Source organism: Cottoperca gobio, chromosome 22 (genome assembly GCF_900634415.1).
Source record: "Cottoperca gobio chromosome 22, fCotGob3.1, whole genome shotgun sequence".
NCBI classification, from domain to species: Eukaryota; Metazoa; Chordata; class Actinopteri; order Perciformes; family Bovichtidae; genus Cottoperca; species Cottoperca gobio.
In genome coordinates, this window is record NC_041376.1 from 6,584,465 (window position 1) to 6,608,314 (window position 23,850).

The 23,850-nt window shown below is 41.9% G+C and overlaps 3 protein-coding genes across 5 annotated transcripts in view; all 3 read right to left on the reverse strand.

Moving 5' to 3' along the window:
• Positions 1 to 5,516, reverse strand: part of aqr (aquarius intron-binding spliceosomal factor) — a 45,081-nt gene extending 39,565 nt beyond the window's left edge. For 2 of the 3 annotated variants that reach the window (XM_029460839.1, XM_029460837.1), the window contains exons 1-11: positions 5,377 to 5,516; positions 4,812 to 4,910; positions 4,425 to 4,481; positions 4,139 to 4,179; positions 4,010 to 4,045; positions 3,775 to 3,895; positions 3,493 to 3,633; positions 2,454 to 2,522; positions 2,197 to 2,297; positions 2,011 to 2,087; positions 1,010 to 1,074 (exon numbers count right to left, since the gene is read on the reverse strand). In XM_029460839.1, coding sequence (XP_029316699.1) covers positions 1,010 to 1,074; positions 2,011 to 2,087; positions 2,197 to 2,297; positions 2,454 to 2,522; positions 3,493 to 3,633; positions 3,775 to 3,895; positions 4,010 to 4,045; positions 4,139 to 4,179; positions 4,425 to 4,481; positions 4,812 to 4,889 — 786 coding nt within the window. In that variant the 5' untranslated portion in view covers positions 4,890 to 4,910; positions 5,377 to 5,516. Of the gene's footprint in view, positions 1 to 1,009; positions 1,075 to 2,010; positions 2,088 to 2,196; positions 2,298 to 2,453; positions 2,523 to 3,492; positions 3,634 to 3,774; positions 3,896 to 4,009; positions 4,046 to 4,138; positions 4,180 to 4,424; positions 4,482 to 4,811; positions 4,911 to 5,130; positions 5,247 to 5,376 lie in introns of those variants that run through there. The other variant, XM_029460838.1, reaches the window with a different exon arrangement.
• Positions 5,517 to 5,838: 322 nt separating this feature from the next.
• On the reverse strand, positions 5,839 to 9,742 carry LOC115026981 (zinc finger protein 770). Its single transcript, XM_029459932.1, has 2 exons — positions 9,606 to 9,742; positions 5,839 to 9,248 (listed from the first exon to the last, which is right to left on the reverse strand). The coding sequence occupies exon 2, from the start codon at positions 9,188 to 9,190 to the stop codon at positions 6,032 to 6,034; it is 3,159 nt and encodes a 1,052-aa protein (XP_029315792.1). The 5' UTR covers positions 9,191 to 9,248; positions 9,606 to 9,742; the 3' UTR covers positions 5,839 to 6,031.
• A 2,236-nt stretch (positions 9,743 to 11,978) lies between these two features.
• dph6 (diphthamine biosynthesis 6) overlaps positions 11,979 to 23,850 on the reverse strand; it is a 56,920-nt gene continuing 45,048 nt past the window's right edge. Inside the window, 3 exon segments of the mRNA XM_029461322.1 lie at positions 11,979 to 14,467; positions 14,469 to 14,515; positions 18,667 to 19,054. Coding sequence (XP_029317182.1) covers positions 14,396 to 14,467; positions 14,469 to 14,515; positions 18,667 to 19,054 — 507 coding nt within the window. The 3' untranslated portion in view covers positions 11,979 to 14,395.

A 23,850-nucleotide genomic window follows, 5' to 3' on the forward strand; every position in this document is an offset into this window, starting at 1 on the left:
CTGTTTCCATCTTCAGCCTGACATTGCGTCCACTCTAACCGATTTCTGTGGGGGTTTAGATTTTTCACCAGAGACCAACGCATCGGCATTTTAACACCGATGATAACACACGGGTTGTTCCGGTGTTTTAAGATTGGAGTTGCCTGCGGTCCAGACCTTTGAATCGGCACTCCACTTTGATGAGTTGACAATTGTCTGATGAGAGTAGAGCGGAGCAAAGTTAAAAACAAACTACGGTGGCGAGCGATAATGCAGTCTACGGCGCACAGCTTGTGTTAGTTAGTTCCACCCCGTGGTGCCGATTGGCTAATCCTTTATATACAACTGAAGTGAAATGCATCATGGGTACCAACGCAGAATATATTCCACTGCATGACAACTACAGCAAATAAAACTATTGCTTTCTTGTATAGGAGCAGATCATTTATAACCCTCTGAAAACAGGTTGTTGTTTGTCTTTAAAAAATTTAAATAAATTATAATACAAAGCAAACATGTGTTTTGCTCCTTCAGTCACTGGGATTACGTCTCAGGTCGCAACCCTTACGTCTAGCAAACACTGCACATTACTCCTTACACCTTCTGCCAAATGTCAAAAGCCATCCGGCTGAAAACAACCTCTCATACTGCGATTAAAGACTAGCGTTTCGAATACTGCATAGCTTTGCAGAGACGATGACAGAGACGCATTGGGTGGAGCTGAGACCGGACATTTAGCCACTGTCTGTTGACCTGAGTTAGCTATAAATGTGAAGGACAAAAGGCAAATGAGCTCTGCAGAGACAGATGTCTACACCGCTTCCTTCATCGGGATACCATGATTAAGCAAATACACTTGTACATACACGGTGGAAATGAGTGTCTGCTTAGTCTGAGTTAAGATTGTGTGCGTCAGCGTGCACTGTACATTTTTAATAAAGCAATCAAATGCGGGGAGAGTGGAAGTACAAAAGGTAAAAGATTGCAACATTTACTGAGTGAGACTTTGGAGTGGGAGGATGTGTCTTACCTCCAAATCAATCATAAGTTCAATGAATCTCTCGCAGTAATGTACTTTGTCCATGGATACAGGCCCTATGGAAAAGGTAGGAGGAAATCATGGAGGTTAGCCCTTCACTTCACGTCAGGGAATGCATGTCGTCAATGATTAACGCAATCCGACAGACAAGAAGACACGACTGCATGAACGTAGAAGGCCAAAAAAAAAGATGGAGACGGGTAAGAGAACAGTGAGATGTAGCGGTGGAAAAGAGGTTGTGTGGTTATCACCGAGGATATGAGGACAGCAAACGCTTGTGGACAACACCAAAGTGCCACGCTGAGTATGAGAAACCGCATTGCCAGCACAGCAGCATGCTGGGACCTCAGCCCTCATTAAGCACGTCGGTGTGTATGTGTGTGTGTGTGTACTTAAAGTTGAGGCATGCAGCACGCATTAGAGTGATGTGGATCCTGCTGGGCTTTGGATTGTAATCTACCCTGTCAGGTTTGAATTCTACCTAAACACACAAATACACGTTCTGTTTTTAGCATTCAGGTGGGGGGCCTCTGTGTCGGCCTGCATTACAACATAGTAGTCAGTGCCAGTGGCTGTGTGCAGCTGGAGCACATGCTCCTTCGGCGGATGCACAACTCAGAAAGAAAGGAGGGAGTAATGAAACTAGAAATAGTGATGAAAAAGGGCAATATTGTGTTTCATACTGGCAATATGGCCCAGGACTGGAGATCAGACACTGTGCAAGCTCTAGAATATCCTCAGAACATTAATCACACTGGGAAAGGTAGAGAGAGCACATGCAAAGATCTGCTTACCAAAGTAACCCGTTAACATTCATTTTACTCAGTATTTGGAAGTAAAGATCCACACCAGGGATGCGCCATTAAAAAAATATTGTTTTAAATAGGACTAAGATCTAATGGGGAGTCTTCTTGCTGCAGTAATTCCATGTTAGTAGTAGTAGTACAACAACACTATAAAATCCCAAGAGAAATACATTTTTTTTTGTTTACCTGATGGCGGTATTGACACGAGAACTCCAAGAAACTTTTTAATGAGAGCTGAGAGGAAGGCCCTCTCTTTTTCTGCCCTGAGGAAGACGCAAAGAAAGCACATCAGAAAAAGCAGCTCATAGGATACACAACACAATTTCCTAGTCTGTATAGATCTGAACACACAAGCAAAGGAAATAATATTACTGTTCAGCCCCGTCAGCCTCCATCTTATCAAATTTCTTCTTGATTAGATTCCAGAATTTCTGCAGCTTTGGAACTTTCTTAAGCTCGTGTTGGAGCCTGGACTGCAAACGTGAAAAGAAACTCATCAGCACACAGACACTTTTATCTCATATCAAGGAGGTAATTCTTTTCTACAATGAATATCAAACATTATTACTTGGTGTGTGCCAATAGCCACCAGAAAAAAACTTAATTAGGGTAATAGGATGACATCTTACTGGTAGGAGGCACATCCACATAGGCAGAGAGATGAGCTGCTGCACCTGCTCTCTGATCAAATCTACCTCCTGGGAGGGAGGTGCACAGAAAGAGAGAGAGAGAGAGAGAGAGAAAGAGAGAGAGTTGTCAAAATGCACTGTGTATGACAGATTTTTATTATACTTCAGCCCATAATAAAAGTCTGCAACTAAAATATTTAGAGGGCTTTATAGGATACAATCAAAGTGCAGCAGGCTATCACAGCAGATTTTAAAGTGAGACATCTGCAGTGCTTCCCTGTGGTTTAATGCGGCTGCAGAGGATACAGATGGGTGGGAGCTGACCCAAGTTGTCCTGACTAGTCTACTACTGCCACCTAGTGGACATTACCAACAATTGCCTTCATTTCCACACGTATGGGCAATAAGGCATCGCTTACTTCAATGAGTAGGAAGCAGTGCTTAAAACCAAACCCAGATTATTCAGTTGTGTCTCAATTTCTTTCAAAGATGTCCTGCAAATGTCTCAATATCATATTTAGAGTAACAATAGAATGGTGTGTAGAGTGAACATTTCTCTTCCATCTTTCAGTGTATGTGAAAACTGTGGTTATCTGTTCCTGAAGTCTGGAACACACAGCAAATGAATGTACCACAGTGAAGTGAGAGCTCTCCTATTCATGTGTTTTTGTTATCCGAGGCATCGCATCTTACTTATCTTCTTATCATTAATAAACACTGCAAAGTCGAGCAACCCTGATTGTATTATATAATTAATGTGAAATAAAACATTTTTTTTAAATAAAGCTTGATGGGGTGGTTCATATTATAATGGCTGCTCTTCACTTTCACTGTGATGTGATAAGCAATACAGCATTTTTTTAAATCTGTGTAACCCAAGTGTATTAGATCATCAAATATTAGCCAATTTCTCCCAGTAATGTAGGTATTGACATGAAAACAAACATCCTCATTGACCATACAAGCAACAGTACAAGAATCAAAGTTACATACTCCTCTACTGAGTCAAGACATTGAGTATAAGTGTTGTGGTACACACCAGACTGTTGAAACAATGGTCCAGGAAGACCAGCAGCACGGTTTCTTCCTTCAGAGTGAGGACAGCCTCCTCGCCTGCCAATACAGCTTCCATCACACATTTGAAGAAGAATGGGAAATGGCTAGGCTCTTTCTTGAACACCTGATGGACACAATTCAAAAGACAAATGTATGTTATAGATAACTTATCAATATGAATGGTAACTGTAAAGATGGTGAACAAACAAACATGGGGTCTTCAGACGCTGACAATGAATCTTATATGAGGAACTGCATTTCTTACCTCCCAGGCTGGGACATTCTCTCTGAACTTCTCATTGACAATGCAACAAATGGACATAAGGTAGGCATTGCTGGACACTTTAGGAGTGTAGTTCACCCACAGGTAGTTCTCAAGATACTGGCTGAAAGATGAGAAAATAAGAAATGAATATATATCCACCAAGCTGTTTAAACACTTTTTGGTTATTGGCTGCTTCATAAAAAACGAGGGAATAAGAGGAAGTGAAGTATCCCACCTGAACTCAAGCAGCATAATTTTTCTGATGGCAAATCTGAAAACACATGAGAAAGATACATAAGTTTAAAAGGTGTCCATTGGATTAAACACAGCAGTTTAAAGTTTAATATTGTATATATTTACTTACTTGGACACGAGAACCTCTTTTTCGTAAACATCTTCCATCACCTAAACAAACGGCAAAGAATGTTAAAATTCTTAACGGTTAAGGCAAACACAGAGGACCCACACCCAAATGCTAAAAACATAACATAACATAGTCAAAGCCGCACTTTACAGCTCTTTCACATTTTAATGTATCAAACTAAAACAGACACGTAACTAACACTATGATGAATAAAGAATATACAATATGTGTTTGCATCTTACTTATATATAAACACCTCTAAAATGAAGCAATTCATATAACTCACCTTAGGGTCAAATGGTAGTTTATTCTTTGCATGAGGAGCCCAATATTTGTTAGCCAACTGAAAGACGAAATAAGAAAAAACATCAATCATAGTAAGCATAGAGAAACTTGAAATGGACTCTTGTCCTCAGTCACAGGTACATTCCTCCTCCAATTTTCCCGTTTGCCCACCTTACACATTAGTACTCTTTCAATGTAGTAAGGTACTCTATGCAAGCATAAACCAGGTTCACTTAACATATTTATTAGATCAATTACAGGTAAAGGCACAACACTGACTGCAGGTGAGGAGATAATCGTTCTGTTTTCAGCATATAAACAGCATGGGAAAACTTGTTTCAACACACCGTACTGGACCACAAGTGTAGAGCACATGTACAATGTTTACCTGTGTGACATATTCTGCATTAATCTGAGACACAGAAGGCGCCGCAGCCTTTTTAGCGGGGGTTTCCTTGGTGGCCATCTCAAGTAGCTACGATGATGACTGTCAGAGAAACAGAGAAATTAGATATTATATGAAAGTAACCGTAGCTACTCATAGACACCAACAGGATTTGAACGTAGCCATTTGTACTGAACTAATGCCTTAAGACTATGCGCCACTAAACGCAAGGAGTGATAACAAAGTTAGCTAACGTTAGCTAGGTTGAAAACTTCAGCTTGTCAAGTTTATTGGTAGAAAGTTAATTACTGTAATGGCTTACCGATACTTTCATAAACGTCACATCAGTTCTATACATCCCTATAACCATCATTATCACTATAGCGTCGTAAAACACTACAATTAGTAAACGTTAGCCGTTTCACAACATCAGGTAGTGTTGTGCTAAGCTAATAAGTAGCACAAAGAGGCTGACTAAATAACTTTCGATAATAACATTACTGTTAGCACAGTGGCGTTCGCTAGTATATAATGATAATAATAATAATAATAATGTAAGCTCACAAACCTTTATTATTTCAGCATGAGTGTTAGTGCCGTTGGATGTTTGGTTACGCATGTACACAACTAAAACGCGCTGTATGCGACTGACTTCCTGAATTGGTACGTCCGTAAAATCGTCCCCAGTCAAAAAGAAAAGAAAATCTTCCGTTCCTATCGCGTACGAATACAGCTATGGATTTTGTATTTTAAGTCTTTACTACAATAATAAAAGTTATTAACAATTCAGCTGGATTTATGTAAAATAAAAAAACAGTGAAACTGTACAGTGCAAAGAACAGTGTTTTATATTTTTCAATAATTTTATATTATGGAAGTTTATTTATCCCGATGATATATTGTTATCATTGTTTTTAATTTGTTTAAATTCATCATCTTGTTTCTCTGTACCATTATGTTGAGTACATGTCTGTAATATTTGTTTTTTTTCAATACATTTTGAAAAAAAAAAGAACATAAACAAACTAAATTAAGATTTAGAAACAGGTTTAATTCAGGAAATACTGAAAAAATAAAAAAAGATTATACAAGTCTATTATTATACATCAAATACATATTTTACATACATACAGTATATAAAAACATCATATTTGTGACAAATCTTGATCATCAAAAAGAACATTTTACACAAAAAAACACATTACACAGTAACATTTGGATTATCAATGAGTCCGTCGGTGCGTTCTAACATGTGCTGACTGTTTGAACATCTTGCCACAAATGTCACACCTAAACGGCCTCTGACCTGTGTGGACAAGATAATGCCTTTTAAGTTTAGAGACAGACACAAAATGTTTGAAGCAAATGTCACAACGACTCTTCTGGGCTGACTCAGTCATTTTAGGTTGAACATCAGTTGAACAAATATGATTCTGAAGATTGTTTTCTTTCATAAAACTTGCAGAGCACTTGTCACAGTCAAACACAGTTAGCGGTTCACACCAGTAATTATCTGGCTGCATTTGATTCTCAACCACAGAACTGACTAGTTCATAATCGAGCAGCTTGTTGCTATCTGAAATAGCTGCAACTCCTTTTGGCTGACATGATACTTCTACATTATGTGCGCTGCCCTCATACTGCTGGGACAAAGCTGCCATGTTTTCGTTTTGGACAGGATTATTTATTTCAAAGGCAAGTTCAGAGGGATATGAATAATTATAATGGTCTGTAGCCTGATGATAATTGTCTGTAGCCTGATTACAATTTTCTCTCTGCCTTCTCTCTGATGTATTACTCTCCTCTTGTAAGCCTACTTCTGGTACTTCCAGCCATTCAGTGTGTATTGCCTTGGAGCAATAAGATAAATCTCCATCAGTAGATGAGTGATCAACACTGGTATAATATGGCACTGGCTGCTCTGTTGTTGCATCCACATTGAAATCTGTACAATCAGAAAGGTTTTCAATGCATTTATCCTGGAGATGGTTGGTATTCTCAATTTCTCCTGGAATATAATGTAAGACCCTGTTACCCTGTCTGCATTTGTGCTCATGAACCTTTAGATGACCACGCTGTGTGAAGGCTTTGCTGCACAAAGTGCATTTGTATGGCATTATCCCAGAGTGGGTGACCAAGTGCCTCGAGAGCTTGGATGGAAACACAAAGCTCTTAAAGCATATTTGGCATGTGTGAAGTTTCCTTTTTTTACACGTTATGTTACTTTTAGAGCTTGAAATTGTAGTGTCTGTGTTACCAGATCTATTCTGTTGTGGGATACGAACAACGATCTGTGGATAAAGCTGCTGTTGACTATTTGCTTTCAGTTTTCTGATGTTCCCCTGTTGATTGACTGGCGTGGATGGTTTCCTCTCACAGCGAGTTCTTTCATGGGTTTTTAGATGTGGAGCTTGCCTGAATCCTTTCCCACACAAAACACACTGAAATGGTTTCAAGCCTGTGTGTACCATCTCATGCCTTTGTAATTTAGAGGCACTGGGAAAACACTTTAAACACCGGAAGCACTTGTGATTTTGCATCGATTTAGCAGGCTTTGTCCTCTTTTGCACAACCTCATTTTTCTTTGAGATGTATGGCAACAACTTGTCTGATTTTCTGTTGTCATTCTGAATAATTACCATGGAAGGGGTTTGATGCAGGTGTTTCACAGAAACTACATCATTGCCAGTGTGCGTCTCAAAGTCCTTCTTATGCAGTAACATTTCCTGCACTGGAGCTTCTGCTGCAGTCCTGGTGTTAAACACACCTATGCAAGAAGGCGGCCGAGTGATATACAATGACCGTTGTTTGTGATATCTAGACCACAGGTGAGTGCGACAATGGACCCTCAAGTGTGTTTTCTGACGAAATCTCTTTCCACACATCTCGCACCCAAAGGGTCTTTGTCCGGTATGAGTCATCATGTGCCTCTGAAGTTTTGATACAGATGGAAAACCTTTTAAACATGTATGGCACTGATGCAATGAGTTCATTCTCTGATGCTCACTGGTGGCATTTGCTGATGTTATTAAGTGAGAAAGAGATTCATTATCTTCACTGCAATTTCCATTCCATGTTTCTGGTTTAACTGTGACATTCAAGTCAAGCTGATGCACAGTGTTGGGACTTCCCAATTCTTTTTGGTTCCCATGAATTTTTTGGTGACGTATTAAATGAAGTTCCAACTGAAACGACTCGTTGCAGATCATGCACTGGAATGGCTTCACGTCTTTATATCTCAAGTATTGCTGCTCTTGTTCATCTGACTTATGACAAGTACTCAAATCCTGACTCCTTGTATTCAATGATTGCTTTGGATTTAGGACGGCATCCAACTTGATGTCAGTCTTGTCCAGGTCCTGCAAAGCCTTTACACTTATTTTACACTGTAGCTCCAGTTCCACTAAGGAATCCACAGGGGTGCAATGGCTGGTGGGTCGGTTTTGAAGTGACGGCCGAGGCTGCAGACCAACGGTTTGTCTGCTATTACAAAACCTCTGCTTTATCCTTTCAGTGTGGAGAGAAAGTGAACATTTGTTTGCCGTACTTAAATGGGATTTCAAGTGCACCTTCTGTGTGAAGGCTTTCCTGCAGACTATACACGAGTAGGGTTTCTGCCCCGTATGAATTAGGAAATGTCGTTGTAATTTGGATGGTGAGCAGAAGGTTTTGAGACATTTAGGACACCGGTTTCTCAAAGTAATTTTCCTTCTGCCGGAGCTCAACTGTTGCGACTGCAGGTGCGGTTTCCAATAGGTCAGTTTAGAAAAAGTCTTGCCCGACGTTCTGCCCTTCTCAAATTGTTTTGGTTTGTCATGGGTTGGTAAGTGAAGGCAAAGATGAAGAGATGAAGTGAATGACTTGAAGCAGACTTTGCAGGTGTATCCATTGCAGGCATGTCTTACAGATGAGTCTACATTTGCAGAATCAACTTGCTCCTGAGGGATTGGATCCAATACATTTGATGTATGGCTCTGAGTCACTGAGCCATCATTTACATGCGGCGTGTATTTTGGTGGATTTCCAGTCTCAGATGAACAGGGAACAGTCACAATCTCCCTTTTCGGCGTGGTCTGGGAGGCCACAGAGGACGAAACAGTCGGTGAGATTGAAGTGTAATTACTACTTCCATGTGTGTAAATCCCTGCAGCTGGTTTATCACAGTTTAGTTGTTGGTTATGAGATACAATGCCATCGAGTAGACGGTCTGTTGGAAGCGTTGAATGGAGTTTCTGTAGGTGTGATTTTAAATGATCAGACTGCGAGAAGGCTCTCCCACAGATTGTGCAGTTGAAGGGCTTCTGGCCAGTATGGATGACGTAATGTCTTCGAAGTTTATATGGCGATGGGAAAGATTTTTGACAAACAGAGCACTGACGCATTTTCAAAGCACCGTCTTCGTGATTATTTTCCTCCCAATTGGTGATCCTCTCATTAGACCTAGAGCAAAACATAAGGCATTAAAAAGTATGACAAGCATGGAGGTATAACAATCACTGCAACCGACAATAGGACAAACGTGATTACATTACTATAATGCGACGAACCTCGTTTTAATTAACATTCAAATAACGTATACGTCGTATGTTAGTGAACTACAAAACAGACGAGTACATCTATAATATATTACGTTAACAAAAAGTACATCATTTCCATACATATAACTATAACTGACCTTAGCTACATACTAATAACAAAGGACTTTGACGTTAATGATACGGTGGCCAAAATGTGCCGCAAACGTCGGAAGTGGCAAACAAACTTGGCTTTGCTGCAGTATAGGTCAAAAGCACTTACTATATTCGTTTTAAGTCATATTACAACGAGTGTATTCATTAGGAGTTGACCAGAAGTGTGCATTGTTAGCTTGCTTGCTAGCGATGCAACGTTCTCCTACGTCACCCTGGCAACAAGCAAGTACGTCACTCAAAATGTACGGCGGGAAACAAAGGTATAAGGTTCCTATCATATTGCTATTTTATACGGTTTATGGTTCCCGTCATGGGTGTATAAAGAGAACGGCTCCTATCCGTAGCAGATGCCATGGATGTTATTTTTGTGATATTTATTATTTTATATGTAGGAGAAATGTATGCAAAAGTATACATTGTTACTACATAACATGGAATCGCAATGCATTCTGGGGTAGCAAGACTAGAAAAGTGAGCACCAACTCCACAAGCGCCACCATATTGGATTTATTCTCTACGAGTTTTGTTCCTGAAACCTTTAAATACTTTCAAAGCTTCGACTTTCCACATCTGAACCTCATAAGAAAGGAGTTCAGACCTCATTGTAGAGTAGTAGGTTTGTTTACAACACGCTTGAAGAATAAGCTTGCAGTCACAATTGTTGCAATCGTGAAGCTCACAATGAGATTCTGCCCATTTAGTTAGCTTTTTCCCACTGCTCGAACATCCTTTCACCACACAATTCCGGTGTCCAAATCCCATAACTAGAAGAGCAATGCTTACACACTAAAAACTAGCCAAATACAATGTAAAAACGCTTGAAGAATAAGCTAAGTAAAATGTAAACACGTAGAGAATAAATCCAATATGGCGGCGCTTGTGGAGTTGGTGCTCACTTTTCTAGTCTTGCCGCCCCAGAATGCATTGCGATTCCACCGGAAGCCCGAAACTGCGATTCCATGTATAGTGCTAAACCTACTCATAGCCTATTATTATAAATACCCAATTTCAATTGTTGGTCAAAACACTGTAGTACTCTTTAGGCGTTTTTTATGTGCAGTTTGATCCAAAATATTTTGCAACAGAGTTTTTTCATAAGTTGTTCTCAAGTCTAGGCTGTATCAAACCTTGCTCCACAAGGTAGTCACCGAAATTGGCGACGTTATTGTAATCATATTTCTGTAAAACTTTGTCTGAACTAAGAATACTTTAAACATTTCATACAATACCTTATCACATTTGTGTCTCTGATAAATATTTATGAAAGACCATATACTGTACATCATCACACGTATTTTATAGAATATCAAGCACACAGAGTAGGCTATATAGTGTAAAATATAGACTCATTATAGACTACATACAACGTATGTACTAAATGGCTCCACAAGTGATATGCCTTCTAACTGTAATATCCCCAGTGCAGGGCTTGTGGGTGTGTTGGAGAAAGGCAGTGATGTAAACAGCAGACAGGTGGGTTCCCATTCCTCCTCCCCTGTTAACAGAGTTTCTCTAGGTTGACATGTTATGGCCTTTTTCACTCCTCATTAAAACCATCTGTTCCCTCTGATATGTTCAGTTTGGTCCACAAACCTTTATTTCTTATTCTGTTAATGGATAAAAAATTCTGAGGTCTGAGCTGAGGGAGTTGCTCTTCTGGGCTGCACAGAGTGTTTATGTTTGTCAATGTGCATATCCCCTCAGTGCTTTGGCAGGTTTGAATTAAACATTTGAGAGAATGTTACTTTTCAGAGCTAACCGAGAGATAACGATATGATTGCATTTAGTGTTGTGTCTAGAGTTAGGATTTTGTTCTTTGTTTGGCCTGTGAACCTAGTTTAGTCTAGCAAGAGCCAGGCAGAGTAACAACAGGTGTTCAAACTTAGTTGGATGTACTTTTTCTGTTGTTTTCACCTTAGTTTCTGTTTGCATTTTTTTGTCACATACTGTAGAAGTGAAATCGATGATTCAATTGACAAAAAAAGGAATCGCTACCATTTCTAATTATTGATTAAGTTGTGAGTCAAGAACGTTTGGGAAAGAAATAATGTTAATGTAAAATTGTGTGTTTACCCAAAAATGTAGAAATGAAAGATAATTTGCTATAATGTAGAAATAAAGCTGAATTGTTTGACCATCAGAAATATAAAAAATAAGGTTGCAATGTTCATTAATTAAAAATCGCGATAAAACTAAAATAGCAAAAATGTTTTGGAAATAATTCAATATTCAGTGTCTGAACACAGAACATTGAGCACTGTACTACATTTATCAGTGATCAATTGTAGGAGAGATCAAATATATAATATGTGTAGTTCTAATACTTCATGGCCTAATTTATTAATTGTGGAACTAAGTATATTAGTGGAAATACTGTACAAATGATATAACTTTTATGCTTTTAAATTGCATTGTTTAAGTTGACCACAAGAGGGCAGCAGACACCACTCAATAGCATGTGACGGCTTACCAGTTCAACAGAAAGAACAAGTTTCATTTAATCAGGGCTGTGACCATGAATACATGCTTTCACAATACGTCAGGGGAGGAAAACAATACATTATGAAACAAAAAGGGTTCAAATATTCAAACAAACAAAACCACAGTCACTGAGGCAAACAGACCGCAATGTCAGGAGGCATCTCATGCAGCGAGGCCGCTCCCGAGCTGGGCTCCCCTTACTGTAGCCCACTGCTATGGGGAAAGAGAGTCAAACACATCAGCCTGGTTAGCCTGGAGGAAGAAACACACAGTTAAAGTCCATGTGCAAGGCCACAATGACAAGAGCCGCAGGCGTGTACACTGCGCACACACAGGACAATGTTAGCCACAACAGCCAGTTGTGTTTGTAGAGCGGTTGCAGGTCAGCTTTGTAGAAAATGTACATTTGACAAAACACATGAGAAAACTAAATGTCACCCTGTCTTTATTCATTTCATGAGGAAACACAGTGGTGAAGACACAAAGAAACGTGTCTGCCATAGGCCATCACATTAGCCATGATGAGGGTGTGATGATATACTTGTGGCTTTGCCTGTGTCTGTATGAAAACATGCCTGCTGAAAGACACAATGTGATGTTTACAGTGTGATCGGCGAGTGGTTGTCGTGCACTGAATCTTAGTGGGCAGACCTCCTCCGTGTTTACTGAAATGATGAGTTAAGTTTGTGTTTTGTGACATGTAAAGCTCTTGTCGTGTATCCATTGTTTCACTGAGGCATTCAAAACACAATACAGAAATGTCTTGAAAGTGTGGATTTTTTTAATTGAAAGGTTAAATCTATTGCCCATATATAATTGAAATACATTTAGATGGGCTGGTGTGTGTTGTTTCTTCATTTTTCATTGCTCAATTTGAACAAAACCACTTCAAGCTCCTCTGTAAACCATTGTTTATTAGGGAAGAGTGCTGAACATGCATGTTTGCTGAGCACATTCTTGTCTGGCAACACTCTGCTTGGCATTCACACACACACACACACACACACACATTTAGGAACCAAGACAATTGACAAAGAAAAGTCTTCTTCAGCTATTTGTGTCGTATGCGACTGTTAAACAGCTACATTTATTGAAACCATGGAAATATAATCAAATATCTGTGGGTGAAATGTATGAGTGTATAAGTACATAATAAAAGTACTTTATTTATAAAAAAATTAATCATTATTTGACAGCTGCATCAATCAACAATTCTCAATCTCCCCCTGGTGGGGCCTTTAAAACCAAACAGGTGAACATTAACACACGCTGTATATTTATGGGGCATTGGCTTGCTCGCTCTCATAAATAATAGCTTGTTTGTTGTTTTTCGACCCTCATTGAAAATCTTCAGGCTCTATTGGCTGCCTCTATTGTTCAATTTTTAATAACAACAATCAAAACAACATTGTGGTCGGCGAAGATCAATAGCCCACTCAACTCTCCCGCCATCCCAAATGCAATGAAGAGAATAGCCGGAGTGAAGATGCATTCCAACTCAGATCATCAATACGGTTCATGATCTTTGAGAAAAGAAATGTTCCAGGAGCAATGGTTAATAGTGTTATTTTCTTCCCACATTGTCACAATGTCCATTGACAGCCCCAACACACACACACACACACACACTCACAGGGAACACACACCTGCCCTGCAGCTGTGTGTTGTAGTGTCCCTCTCCTATTAACCAGGTTGCCTTAGAATCAATAGAAAACATAAAGAGGCTTAATCTTTTCAGGTGCTTTGCCCTGATTGCCTATTACACAATAATAACACACCTTGAATCCCATGGAGCATGAGAGGGAGAAACACAGTCACCTATTCCGCACACATTACACACTGCCACAAACCAGTCACACAGTAAATCTATAGGTTTACAACTGAACAGATGGTGTCGGTGGTGGCGCTGGGCCTTTATGAGGGGTGTTAGCTAACGTGGCGAGAGAAATTCCACCAGAAACAGTGGGATATCAGGGGATACAGTTTATCGCCTGGTGGAATGAGACACTGCTGGTGTCTCCTTTTGTAGTCTATGGTCTCCAGTCTTCTGGTATGCAGCTTTAGCTCATAGAACTTCTCTAAGACTCTTCTCAAAAGGCAGAATAACAGCTGCTGCGGTACAAAGTGAATTATTGGCCTAAGTTCTGGGATATGAAGTGGAATAAACACATCTTTAAAACCGCACATCATCAAAAACAACTTGGAGACGGAAAAAGCGTTGCCTTTCAACAATCAGCGGTGATACACAGTCAACATTAATGAGCAGTTGTACTCTTTTTATTTTCCACATTCACTGATGTCCTTGTTGTAAGTCATTAGGTGTTGGGCTGTCAGAGACGCTCCTCCAGGAAAAGCCCCCACTGAATTCCAGTGCTGTGGATGACTGGAGTCTGGTTGTTGACTCTGGCTGTGTTTCTATAAACTGATCCAGCAGGACAGGTGGAGAATCTGGGAGTCAGGCAAGTCCAGGACTGGAACCAGGGCTACTGGACGGAGTGGACTCGCCGAGAGAGCTTCTCAAACTTTCTTCAAGTCCTGGCAGGTAGAGTTGGGGGGGGGGGGGGGGGGGGGGGGGGGGGGTATAAGGAGGTGAGAACAAAAAGAAAAGACAAGAGGGAGGCGTTAGTCTCATGGAGTTGGACATTAAGTTCTCATATGGCTGCCCCACTGGGTCCGTCCCAGGACAGAGGCTGCACTTAACCCTTCGACCAGGGAACAGCGGCCTATTTACAAATTATTGGCATTCTTAAATCCTTGGCAGATTGTAGCCCCCCCCCCAACTCCCTGCAGTGCAGACATATGGTCAGCAAGGACTGAGCTCTAAGCTACCCCTCCTTAACTCTCACACACACAGTCATATACAACCACACACATACACAGAGAAGGAAGGGAGGGGGGGTTGGACAGGGGCAACCCTGCCATGCCCTTTTGGACAATTGAGCAGCTTGTTGGGGGGGGGGGGGGGATCTAGTGCAATGGATCCTCTGCTCATGTTGTGTTGGGATGTTAGGAAGCTGTGTTGGGACTACCTCTCAGTTTTACTGGAGCTGAGAGATGTTGTTAGTGTGTGTGCGCGTGTGGCCGGACTACAGACGGGGCAGTGGACATTTGAGAATTCATTGAGCATCTCAGAGTCCCGGTCTTGATGACAGCCTGTCTATTTAGCAGCGGCCCGCTGGGATGTTGCCCATTCCCTCCTCTGCTCCGTGAACTAATTGGTCACAAGTGTTCCTGTCTCATGGTCGACTGTCCCGGCTTACCCCTTCTGATTTTAAAGCACGCTGGACGGGACTTGGGTGTGTTCGCTGTGATCAGACATTTTCATAATAGGAGTTACACATGTGGAAAAAGTATGCAGTGTCACATTTGTTCCATCACTATTGCAAATTAAGCTATTCCCCCCCCTTCCCCCATTCATAACTTCTATCTAATATGATACATGTAACATGTAATTCTTGACCTCTTATCCTGAGTCTCAGTGGACAAACACAAACTATTGCCCTTCTAATAACATCTACTAGCACTGCGGTACCATCATGTGGCATTTATGTGAACTTGTAGAGAGACAAATCAGGACAGAGAGGTTATGCGAAACAGTTCCGCACTATTTAATAATCCTCGTTCTCTTTCATTCAAGCACACGCAGCATGCCAAACATCCTTACAAAGAGCCCACACACCCTAATTAGCTAATATGCACTACAGCTTAAAATACCCCCACTGAACACAGGCCTTTTTTAGAGGGCATTAAAAGCCTAAATATGTGTTATCAGACCATGTGGTGCACCCTGGGAAGCGGGATCCTCTGGAGGTGGCTAGCTGACAACCCGAACGAGCTGGGGAGATCACAGACAGGGGATGGTTTTATTAAGAGAAGAAACACACCCTTTCATCACACATTGCGCACTAAGCCCTTTTTATGTCGGGAGGTTTTAATCTTTGTACTAACAGATAGGAAATAATTGCGCTCTCTCTTTGAGAGTCTCTTTCAGTGTCTGTGTACACAGACATGGCTGCTTATGCATGAATGAGAGACACGAGGGGGTTGAAGGTGACTTGAGTGACTGGGCAATTTTGTGTCCTTTTGTCTTTGTGAGTGAAAAGCGTGTAAAGACACAGACCAATCCCAGATAAATGCTTCTGTAAAATAACACAAAATTCTATGAACACTTCACATCACCATCACACATCCCATCTCCCGTCCCCTGGTCTCTCAGCCCCCCTTTGGGCTACACAGGGAGCCTCATTGAGAGGCCCAGTGGACGGAGGCTGTAAGATTCAAAAAGCCATCACATTAGCAATGGGATGGAACTAAACCATCTACCCAAGAGGACCGGCCATTATTCTGCTTCACAGCGAACACACAGGGAGCTCCAAAAGATGCTGTTAAATCTCAGTGTTTTAAAAACCAAAGCATTGCTAAAGCACCCTTTTATATAAATAGTGTAAGGCTAAGTGAATAGAAGGAGGTTGTGGCGAAAATAAGAGGAAAAAAGGGTGTTTCTGAGTGGAATGGTTTATGCCTGCTGGGCTTATAGGGCTTTTAAGCCGTGGCCAAGGCCCAGAGCCAGTGGATTTCAGTTGTGCTACACTGACTCCCACACTGGTCAAATTACCCGGTAAACGAGGTGGTAATTAGCAAGTGTTGGCTCATGAAAATTGTTCATTTAGTCCAAGAAGAATGAACAAAGACGGTGAGCGGCGGTGCAGTGGAGCCACAGTGGGATGGAACACTTCCTCACCTTTCTTCTAAAGCAGCTATAATTAATAGTTTTATATCAAATAACAAATCTCACGCCTACTTGTACGCGAGAGGCGGTCGCTCCCGATGAGTCCCCCCCCCTCTCGGCTCTGCGGAGCTTTGTGTCGTCTTTTAGCTCATTGTTTTGGTTTTTCCGGCACCAAGACCTTAATGTTTTGTTTTTTGGAGCGTCGTTTTCAGACGCAGCAGGAAAGCTGTGCCGTACCGTGCCAGCACCAAACAGCTCCGCATCTGATGGATGTGTGAAGAAGCAACTGTTTGCTAACAAGTTCCCCATTTAAAAAAAAGGTGTCAATGTTGTGTTGACAGTTTCAGTTACCCCCCCCCCCCAAAGAGGAGCAGTGAATGCAGGTTTAAATATTGGAGGTACCCTTTTTTGTTTGAGTATTTAGAAGCAATGACATCAAAACATATTTAATTTTAGTATTTACATTGTAAAAGAATGGACTTCTTTAATCACAAAACCTTATTTAGGTGCTTCTCCAGAAGTTGAGGTTTTGGTCGGGTTGTGTATCTTTGAGAGAACCTTTCTATCGTAAGTAACAAGTTGAGACAAGATGTTTAAAGGTTTCATTTGGAGCATATGTCATGTCTATCAGCTGTGAATCCTAACGCAAGTAACCCAAGGGTGGGGTGGGGGTCGGAGGGGGGGGGGGGGGGGGTGCAGTCACATTCTGCTCCAATGTTGTTGTCTGTCTGCTCGCTGACAGCGGCAGTTGTGAGGCTGTGACTGCTAGCGCCAGAGGTGTTACTTTTCCCTCCTTTGACTTTTTGGATTCATCACCCGATGAGCATCGGCTGTGACCCATAAAAACGCCCGTGGGTGAGTTTCCGGGGCTTGGCTGTGCGTGCCGGGTAAGGTAACAGATTCTGGCTCAATGATGAGTCAGTAAATGGTTTTAGGGGAGCAGTCTGTGCAGTCCATAATCAAAAGTAACACACATTTCAAGATTGAGTTTGATTTTGCTCCAGTAAACCAATGACCCAGTAACACACTCAATGGCTTCCATCTAGAGAAACTAACACACTCTCTGTATAGCAAGCTACATTTTGCATTTATTGCCATATCTACATGTATTCTGTATACACCATTTCTATTTGAGATATTTCAATAAGATTACTCCTCATTGCTAAAGCCTCTTACTCTTCTATTGTGGATTATGACAGAAGAAATAAATGACATGCATCATATATCATGAAACAATGTTGAATAACAATTATATAATTAGGTTACAAAACAAATAGCACTGTTCGTCTGTCATGCATATCAACACGTATTCAAAACGGCTCAACCTTTTCCCCCATTCATCACTGGGAACCATCATTTCACGTCCTCACGAAGATGAGTTATGTCAAAGCTAAAAATGACAGTAAGATGGCTGGTTTGGCGCAGATTCAAAAATGTTAATTGACTGCTTCAGCGATGACTTGACAACTGAGCCCTGTGTGATCGATGTGCTCGTCGCCCTTTTCCCCTCCGAGAGAACATCTCTCAGGATAAAACAAACACCGTTCCACATTTGCCTCGACGAGAACCTAGAATCCTGGGAGCGAGGGAGGAGATGGTGGCGTATAAAAGTGTAATGATGACAAAAGACTGTGCCAGCTGCTTGGGTTACTGTGCACAGAGCAGACACAACAAATGACTTACAATAATTAAACACAGGAAGAAGGATCCCTCCTCTGGAGAGTCTGCTTCCTAGAATACGTTACAGAGTTTACCTAAGCAATGTCAGCTCAAACTTTCTTTGAAACGAGAGTGTAGAGAGACGGGCTGTCAGTTTGTTTCCATTAATACAGTGATGTGTAGCTTAACTTTAGAGAACGGGTGTTGCAACAGAGCAGCTTATTTAGGATAAACGATGTTAGATCAATTCAAAGCGTATGTGTAGTGTCTCGTGTGAGATGCACGTCCAGTGGCATACCTTGAACGATCTGCCGTGCCGGCCTGTGGTTGCACTTGTAGAACACCCTGGCACACAGTGGCACCAGCTCGGCATTCATCTTCTTCATGGCTTCCTTGAATGTGGCGCCAACTGCTTCCGTGACATCCTTCACATCAGCGACCTCCAGGTTATCTCCGGGCACAGCCAGGGAAAGTGAAAGTGAAGCGCTACACGTGTCGGCAGACATTACAGCGTGGCACTCTACGGATCCGCTCGCCACCTTTGTAGTCACGTGACAGGAAGTCCTTTGGGCGGGATCATCTTGAATTGCAGTTACATGAAGCTCAACAGCTGCACCCTTGGGTAAGGCCGGTACCACGGCAAACAAAAGTGCCGCGTGTTTGATTTCTTGCTCCCACAGCAGGTCCTGCGATGCAGACGGAGGAAATTGAAATGAACTGGCTGGCAAATTATATAGTGTGTTGCGCTCCACGCCACAATCACATGTATGGCCCTCCTGCTGGGCTACACGCTGCGCTTTCTGACCACAAACACTGCTCCATCAACATTACACATTATTCTAAAGCACATCATACAACTCTACCACACGGCACTGAGGACAGGCTTTTTACTTGACAAGACTGACAGGCCATCAATTAACATGAAATTGTGAGGTGACCCTTGGTAATCATAGTGTGTTCAAACAATTCAGAAAGAATCCATAGTGCTTTCAGCCACCATAAACAAAATGCACAAATGCATTCACTTTGAGCTGCATTTGATAACATGACAGGTCCTATCAAAGATGACTTCTCACCTTTGTGAGAAGATCACTCACAACATATTATGGCAGTTTCACCACACACATTTAGGGGAGAACTGCCTCAATTTTATCTATAGAGCCAAAAATCTCTTTATTTGTTTCTCCTCTGGACGGAGGGGCCATTAGCAGTAACAAAATGTCTTGGAGCAGTGCTACAATGTGGCCCTCTAATAATACTTGGCTGTGGCTTCATCTGCTAATGGGAGAGAAATGAGTGTTTTATAGAAACGTCATTTCAGTCGGAGTCGATAGGGCAAAAACACTTAACCCCCTTTTCAATTTGCTGGATCAATTTTCATCCACTTACACCCCACTTCGTAAGTGCAGAATAATAACAGGTTACTTACATTTTATTTTGATATTCACTCGCACACAAAAAAAAAGAAGAAGAGAAATCACTGACAAGCGCAGACGACGGCCTCTTTGTCCGTTCAACAGACGAACCCGTCATGACCCAATCAACCAGATTCACTGAAGCAGCACTTACCTTCAGATTAAACTTTAGCAAACGCTTAATTGTGTATCAACAGCTAACCTCTTGCCTTGGAGAGTGTGGGGGGGGGGGGGGGGGGGAAACATGGGGAAAAAAAAGCAAGTGTCCTGAATGAGTTTGTGTGCAGGGGTTAAGATTTCTTCACTCACTCTGCTGATTTTGAAGAGAGCCTAGCTCGCCGTGATCAACAATCACAAGAGCGGAGAACAATAGCCGTGTCAGCATGGACCTCTTAGCGTGTCAGACAAAGTGACAGCGCACATACGTGTCCTATGCTTTGATAAATGTTATTTCAGCACTTATGGCGCAGGCTAGGTATTTCTCCTAGAGGGAGCTGCTCCTGCACTTGTCAATAGTGATTGAACATGGGACAGAGAGTGGAAACTGGGGAGAGAAGTGACAGGACAGGGGGTCCTGCTCAGCCAGGCTTAAAGGCCACCCTGCAGGCCTCTGGTGCCGAGGTACTATACCCAACCGACCGTCCACAAGGAGATCAGGGGACTTCAGTGCTGCAGCTCCAGCCTCTGGCAGGACTTTACAGTCACGGCACAGTTGCTGACTTTTTGTCCGAGCTGTCGGACAAGGTTACATCAGTCCCTTTTTTGTTTCTTTATTAATGTATCCGGCGAAGTGTAACATTAGGTGGGAAGTTTGTTCAGCAGTTCTGCGGAACTAAAGGTGCAATAGTGTGTGTGTGTTTCTGTATGTGCACGGGTTGTACATGTGTGTGTGTGTGAGTACGTTTCAGACTTCACTGGTCAGAACTCCATTACCCTGCCAGAGCAGTGAGAGGGGGAACACTGGCTGACATCCCTACCTGACCAGAGATCATTTATTAAATGAATCTAATAAAACTCAGACTTTGATATATGGTGGAGCTGAGTGCTAGAGTGGCAAGTTGGGAGGGCAGGCGGGTGGCAAAATGTGTGTGTGTGTGTGTGTGTGTGTGTGTGTAGGGGGCTCTGTTCTGCTCCACACCAGCCACTTAACACAATCCATCTCATTACTTCATCCCACTTCAGTTCCAGGGCGTGCAGCCATTCCCCCAGTGCTCTCTCACTCTGTAGGCAGCAGGTAGACACATGAAGTCTGGATCTGCTGCGCTCAGCTCTCTACCCTGATGGAGTGTGACCTGCCTCTCCTAATGTTTGTTTTCTTTCTCCCCACTTTCCTCCCTCTAACTTGCGTCCGTGTGCCTGGAGCGTGCGGTGGGTTGGAGGGCCGAGAGGCGTGAAAGCCGAACGGTAAACACGGTAATAAGGAAGTGGTGTAAAGGCGGGGGAACAGCGGGGAGCTGATGGGACTGCGCTGCTTAGCCAGTTCCCCAACATTTCCTGCCCAGCAGGACGCCTTCAGCATGTGGCTCTATGTCTCAGCACTTACTATAGTGCTGTCAGTCTGCTATAATATCCCTTACCATTCACTCCCTCATTCAGTCTCTTTCCTTAAGATTCCACTCTGAAGCTTGTCCGACTGTTTGTGTAAATGAAACACACAGGGCCATGTCAGTGGGGTGAGGAAAAGTTTAAGGGCATGAGGCCATTATAAAACCATGCCAGGGACCACAGTTACTTCAAAAGTCCCAAGTAAGCAGGAGAGAACTAATGTAGAAAGAGTTTTACTGTAATATGAGGGTAGGAAACGCTCCACACTGCAAATTCAGCACTATTAAATTCACCTTATCACCGATCAAAATATCAACAAATCTTTTTTTAAAGTTCAACTGTTCCTTAAAAAAAACCCTATATTAGTATTTTTAGCCTTTATAACAAAAACATCTTTAAACCTGATAGATAATTATTTTTTTCTTTTTGACACATTTTCAGAACCGGTTTTTGCTACACAAAGATGTCTGTTTAACATTTATTGACTTATCACATCAACATCTCCATGTTCATCAAACCCTTTTCTCACACACACACAGACAAACAGGCTCTTTGTGGTTTAATGCACCGTAAATACAATTTCACACTTGTAGCGACTCCAGTATGCTCCCAATTAACCCTGCAAGCTTCTTCATCCACCTGATTAGAGAAATTATCAACGCACAACAACAACATGGCCCTGTGGCTTCACAGACACACAGAGGCACTGGTGTTTCTTTTTTTATCATTTCACTTCACAGGTCTGGTGTCTGAAAATATACTCAAAAGTAAACCTTTCATATTTTTGTATGTATACATGTAAAGCTACATAATCCGACATTTAACAACTGGTTTTCAATCAGAATCCATAAAGAACAGATGCATTTTGGGGGGGAAAGGGATAATAACGGGCATTTTATTTGCTTAAATCTTAAATCTCCAGTATGAATAATACAACCTATACTAATTGACTCCAAACTAAATGCAATATGATGTATTTAAGTATTTAATATGACATATTTAATAGTTTTTGTTGTTGTTGTCAATGATAGTTAAAGATGAAATATTAGGTATAGCTTTCTTATTTTTCTTAAGATTTACCTCAAGTTTTCAGTTCAGGTTTCAGAAACCATAATGCAAAAAGTAAACAATAGATAATTAGATAACTAGATAATTAATAATAACACAGAATGTAATGTTTTGGTTGCTATCTGTCCCTGTATTAACATATTGTTTTGTCTTCTTCTTTTCTCTCTTTCTGTAAAACCCTTTTATTGCTTTGCTTTGAAAGGGGCTGTATAAATGAGGTTTACTTAGTTACTAACTTATAGAGCTATCACAGTTTAGTAAATTAGAATTATTTTTGCTAATGTGAGCTGGTTGTCTGTGGGAGTCGTATCGGTGCTTGACCTGAGTTAAACATTCTAATTACAGTCAGTTCAAATGAGCACTGGTGCTTTGTATAATCCCCACCCTAGGGAGAGAGCATTTCACCTGGTTTAGGATGAAACAGTATCCCCCCCCCCCCCCCTCCCCCCTCCACCACCACCACAGCCGCTCTGCCTATCTTTCCTTGAAGTGGAAGAGAGGAGAAAGTGTGAGAGCCACGCTGGGAAGTCACACGAAGATGAGCTTGCCTCACAGGCAAAGACAGTGAGGTCAGGTTAGAAACCCCACCACCTCAGCGAGATCTATTCTTAAGGGGAGAACTCACCTGTTTACAGATGGAGCTGTCAATTAGAGCTGCTTAATCTGAGAATCATGATAATAAAGCATGGTCTCCTGGTGACAATCCCGGGTCAGCTAACTGACATGGAAGCACAACAGATGGACCATGTTGTCCATCTTTAGTGACTTCTGACTTGAGCCTCCCAAAGCTTTGCCCTTGGTCAGCCGTGTTAAATGAACAACCCAATCTGCATGCTAAATTGCTGGTACACTGTCAACGCTGGTAAGATTTGTATTCCACCGTGAGTTACAACAAGGCGCAATAAGTCAAATAAATTCACAAATTGACACCAGCTTTTGCCCGAGATAAGCTGAACCCTAGTATGTGTATTTGAATTCAGAAATGATCACGTGAAAGCTTTGAGAATATGATTTGTGGCCTTCAATAACACATTTAGAATGTTATATATACTGCTATATTCTGCTGGAATTGACACAAAGTTGACATCCTCTCTCTCTAGTCTTTAACACCTCTCACAACTGAACAGAGCCACATGTTGGAGGTGGGGTCCTGCCTCTCCCTTAGGCCCAATTCCCATGGCTAGGCAGATTACTGTGGGAGGAGAAGGGCTGCCAGGGGAGACTGGTGCCCCTATTAGACGTATGGAGCAGGGGTTGTATGCTGGGGCGGTGGAATGGAGGGAAGGATGGAGGGAGGTGGCAGGAAAGAGGGGTGGAGAGGGGGATAAGCTGCTCTGAGAGTTGAACGGAGCTCCAAAATGGTGTGTGGGGGCAAAGGATTAGGGAAGCTCTGAGGAAGACATCTGCTTCTGTGCCAAGCTCCGCATTATCAAAGACACCAGCGTTTCCCACAT

Excerpts from the sequence above, each read along its gene's own strand:
- LOC115026981 (XM_029459932.1), bottom strand. The coding sequence starts at position 9,190 with ATGCGTCAGTGCTCTGTTTGTCAAAAATCTTTCCCATCGCCATATAAA.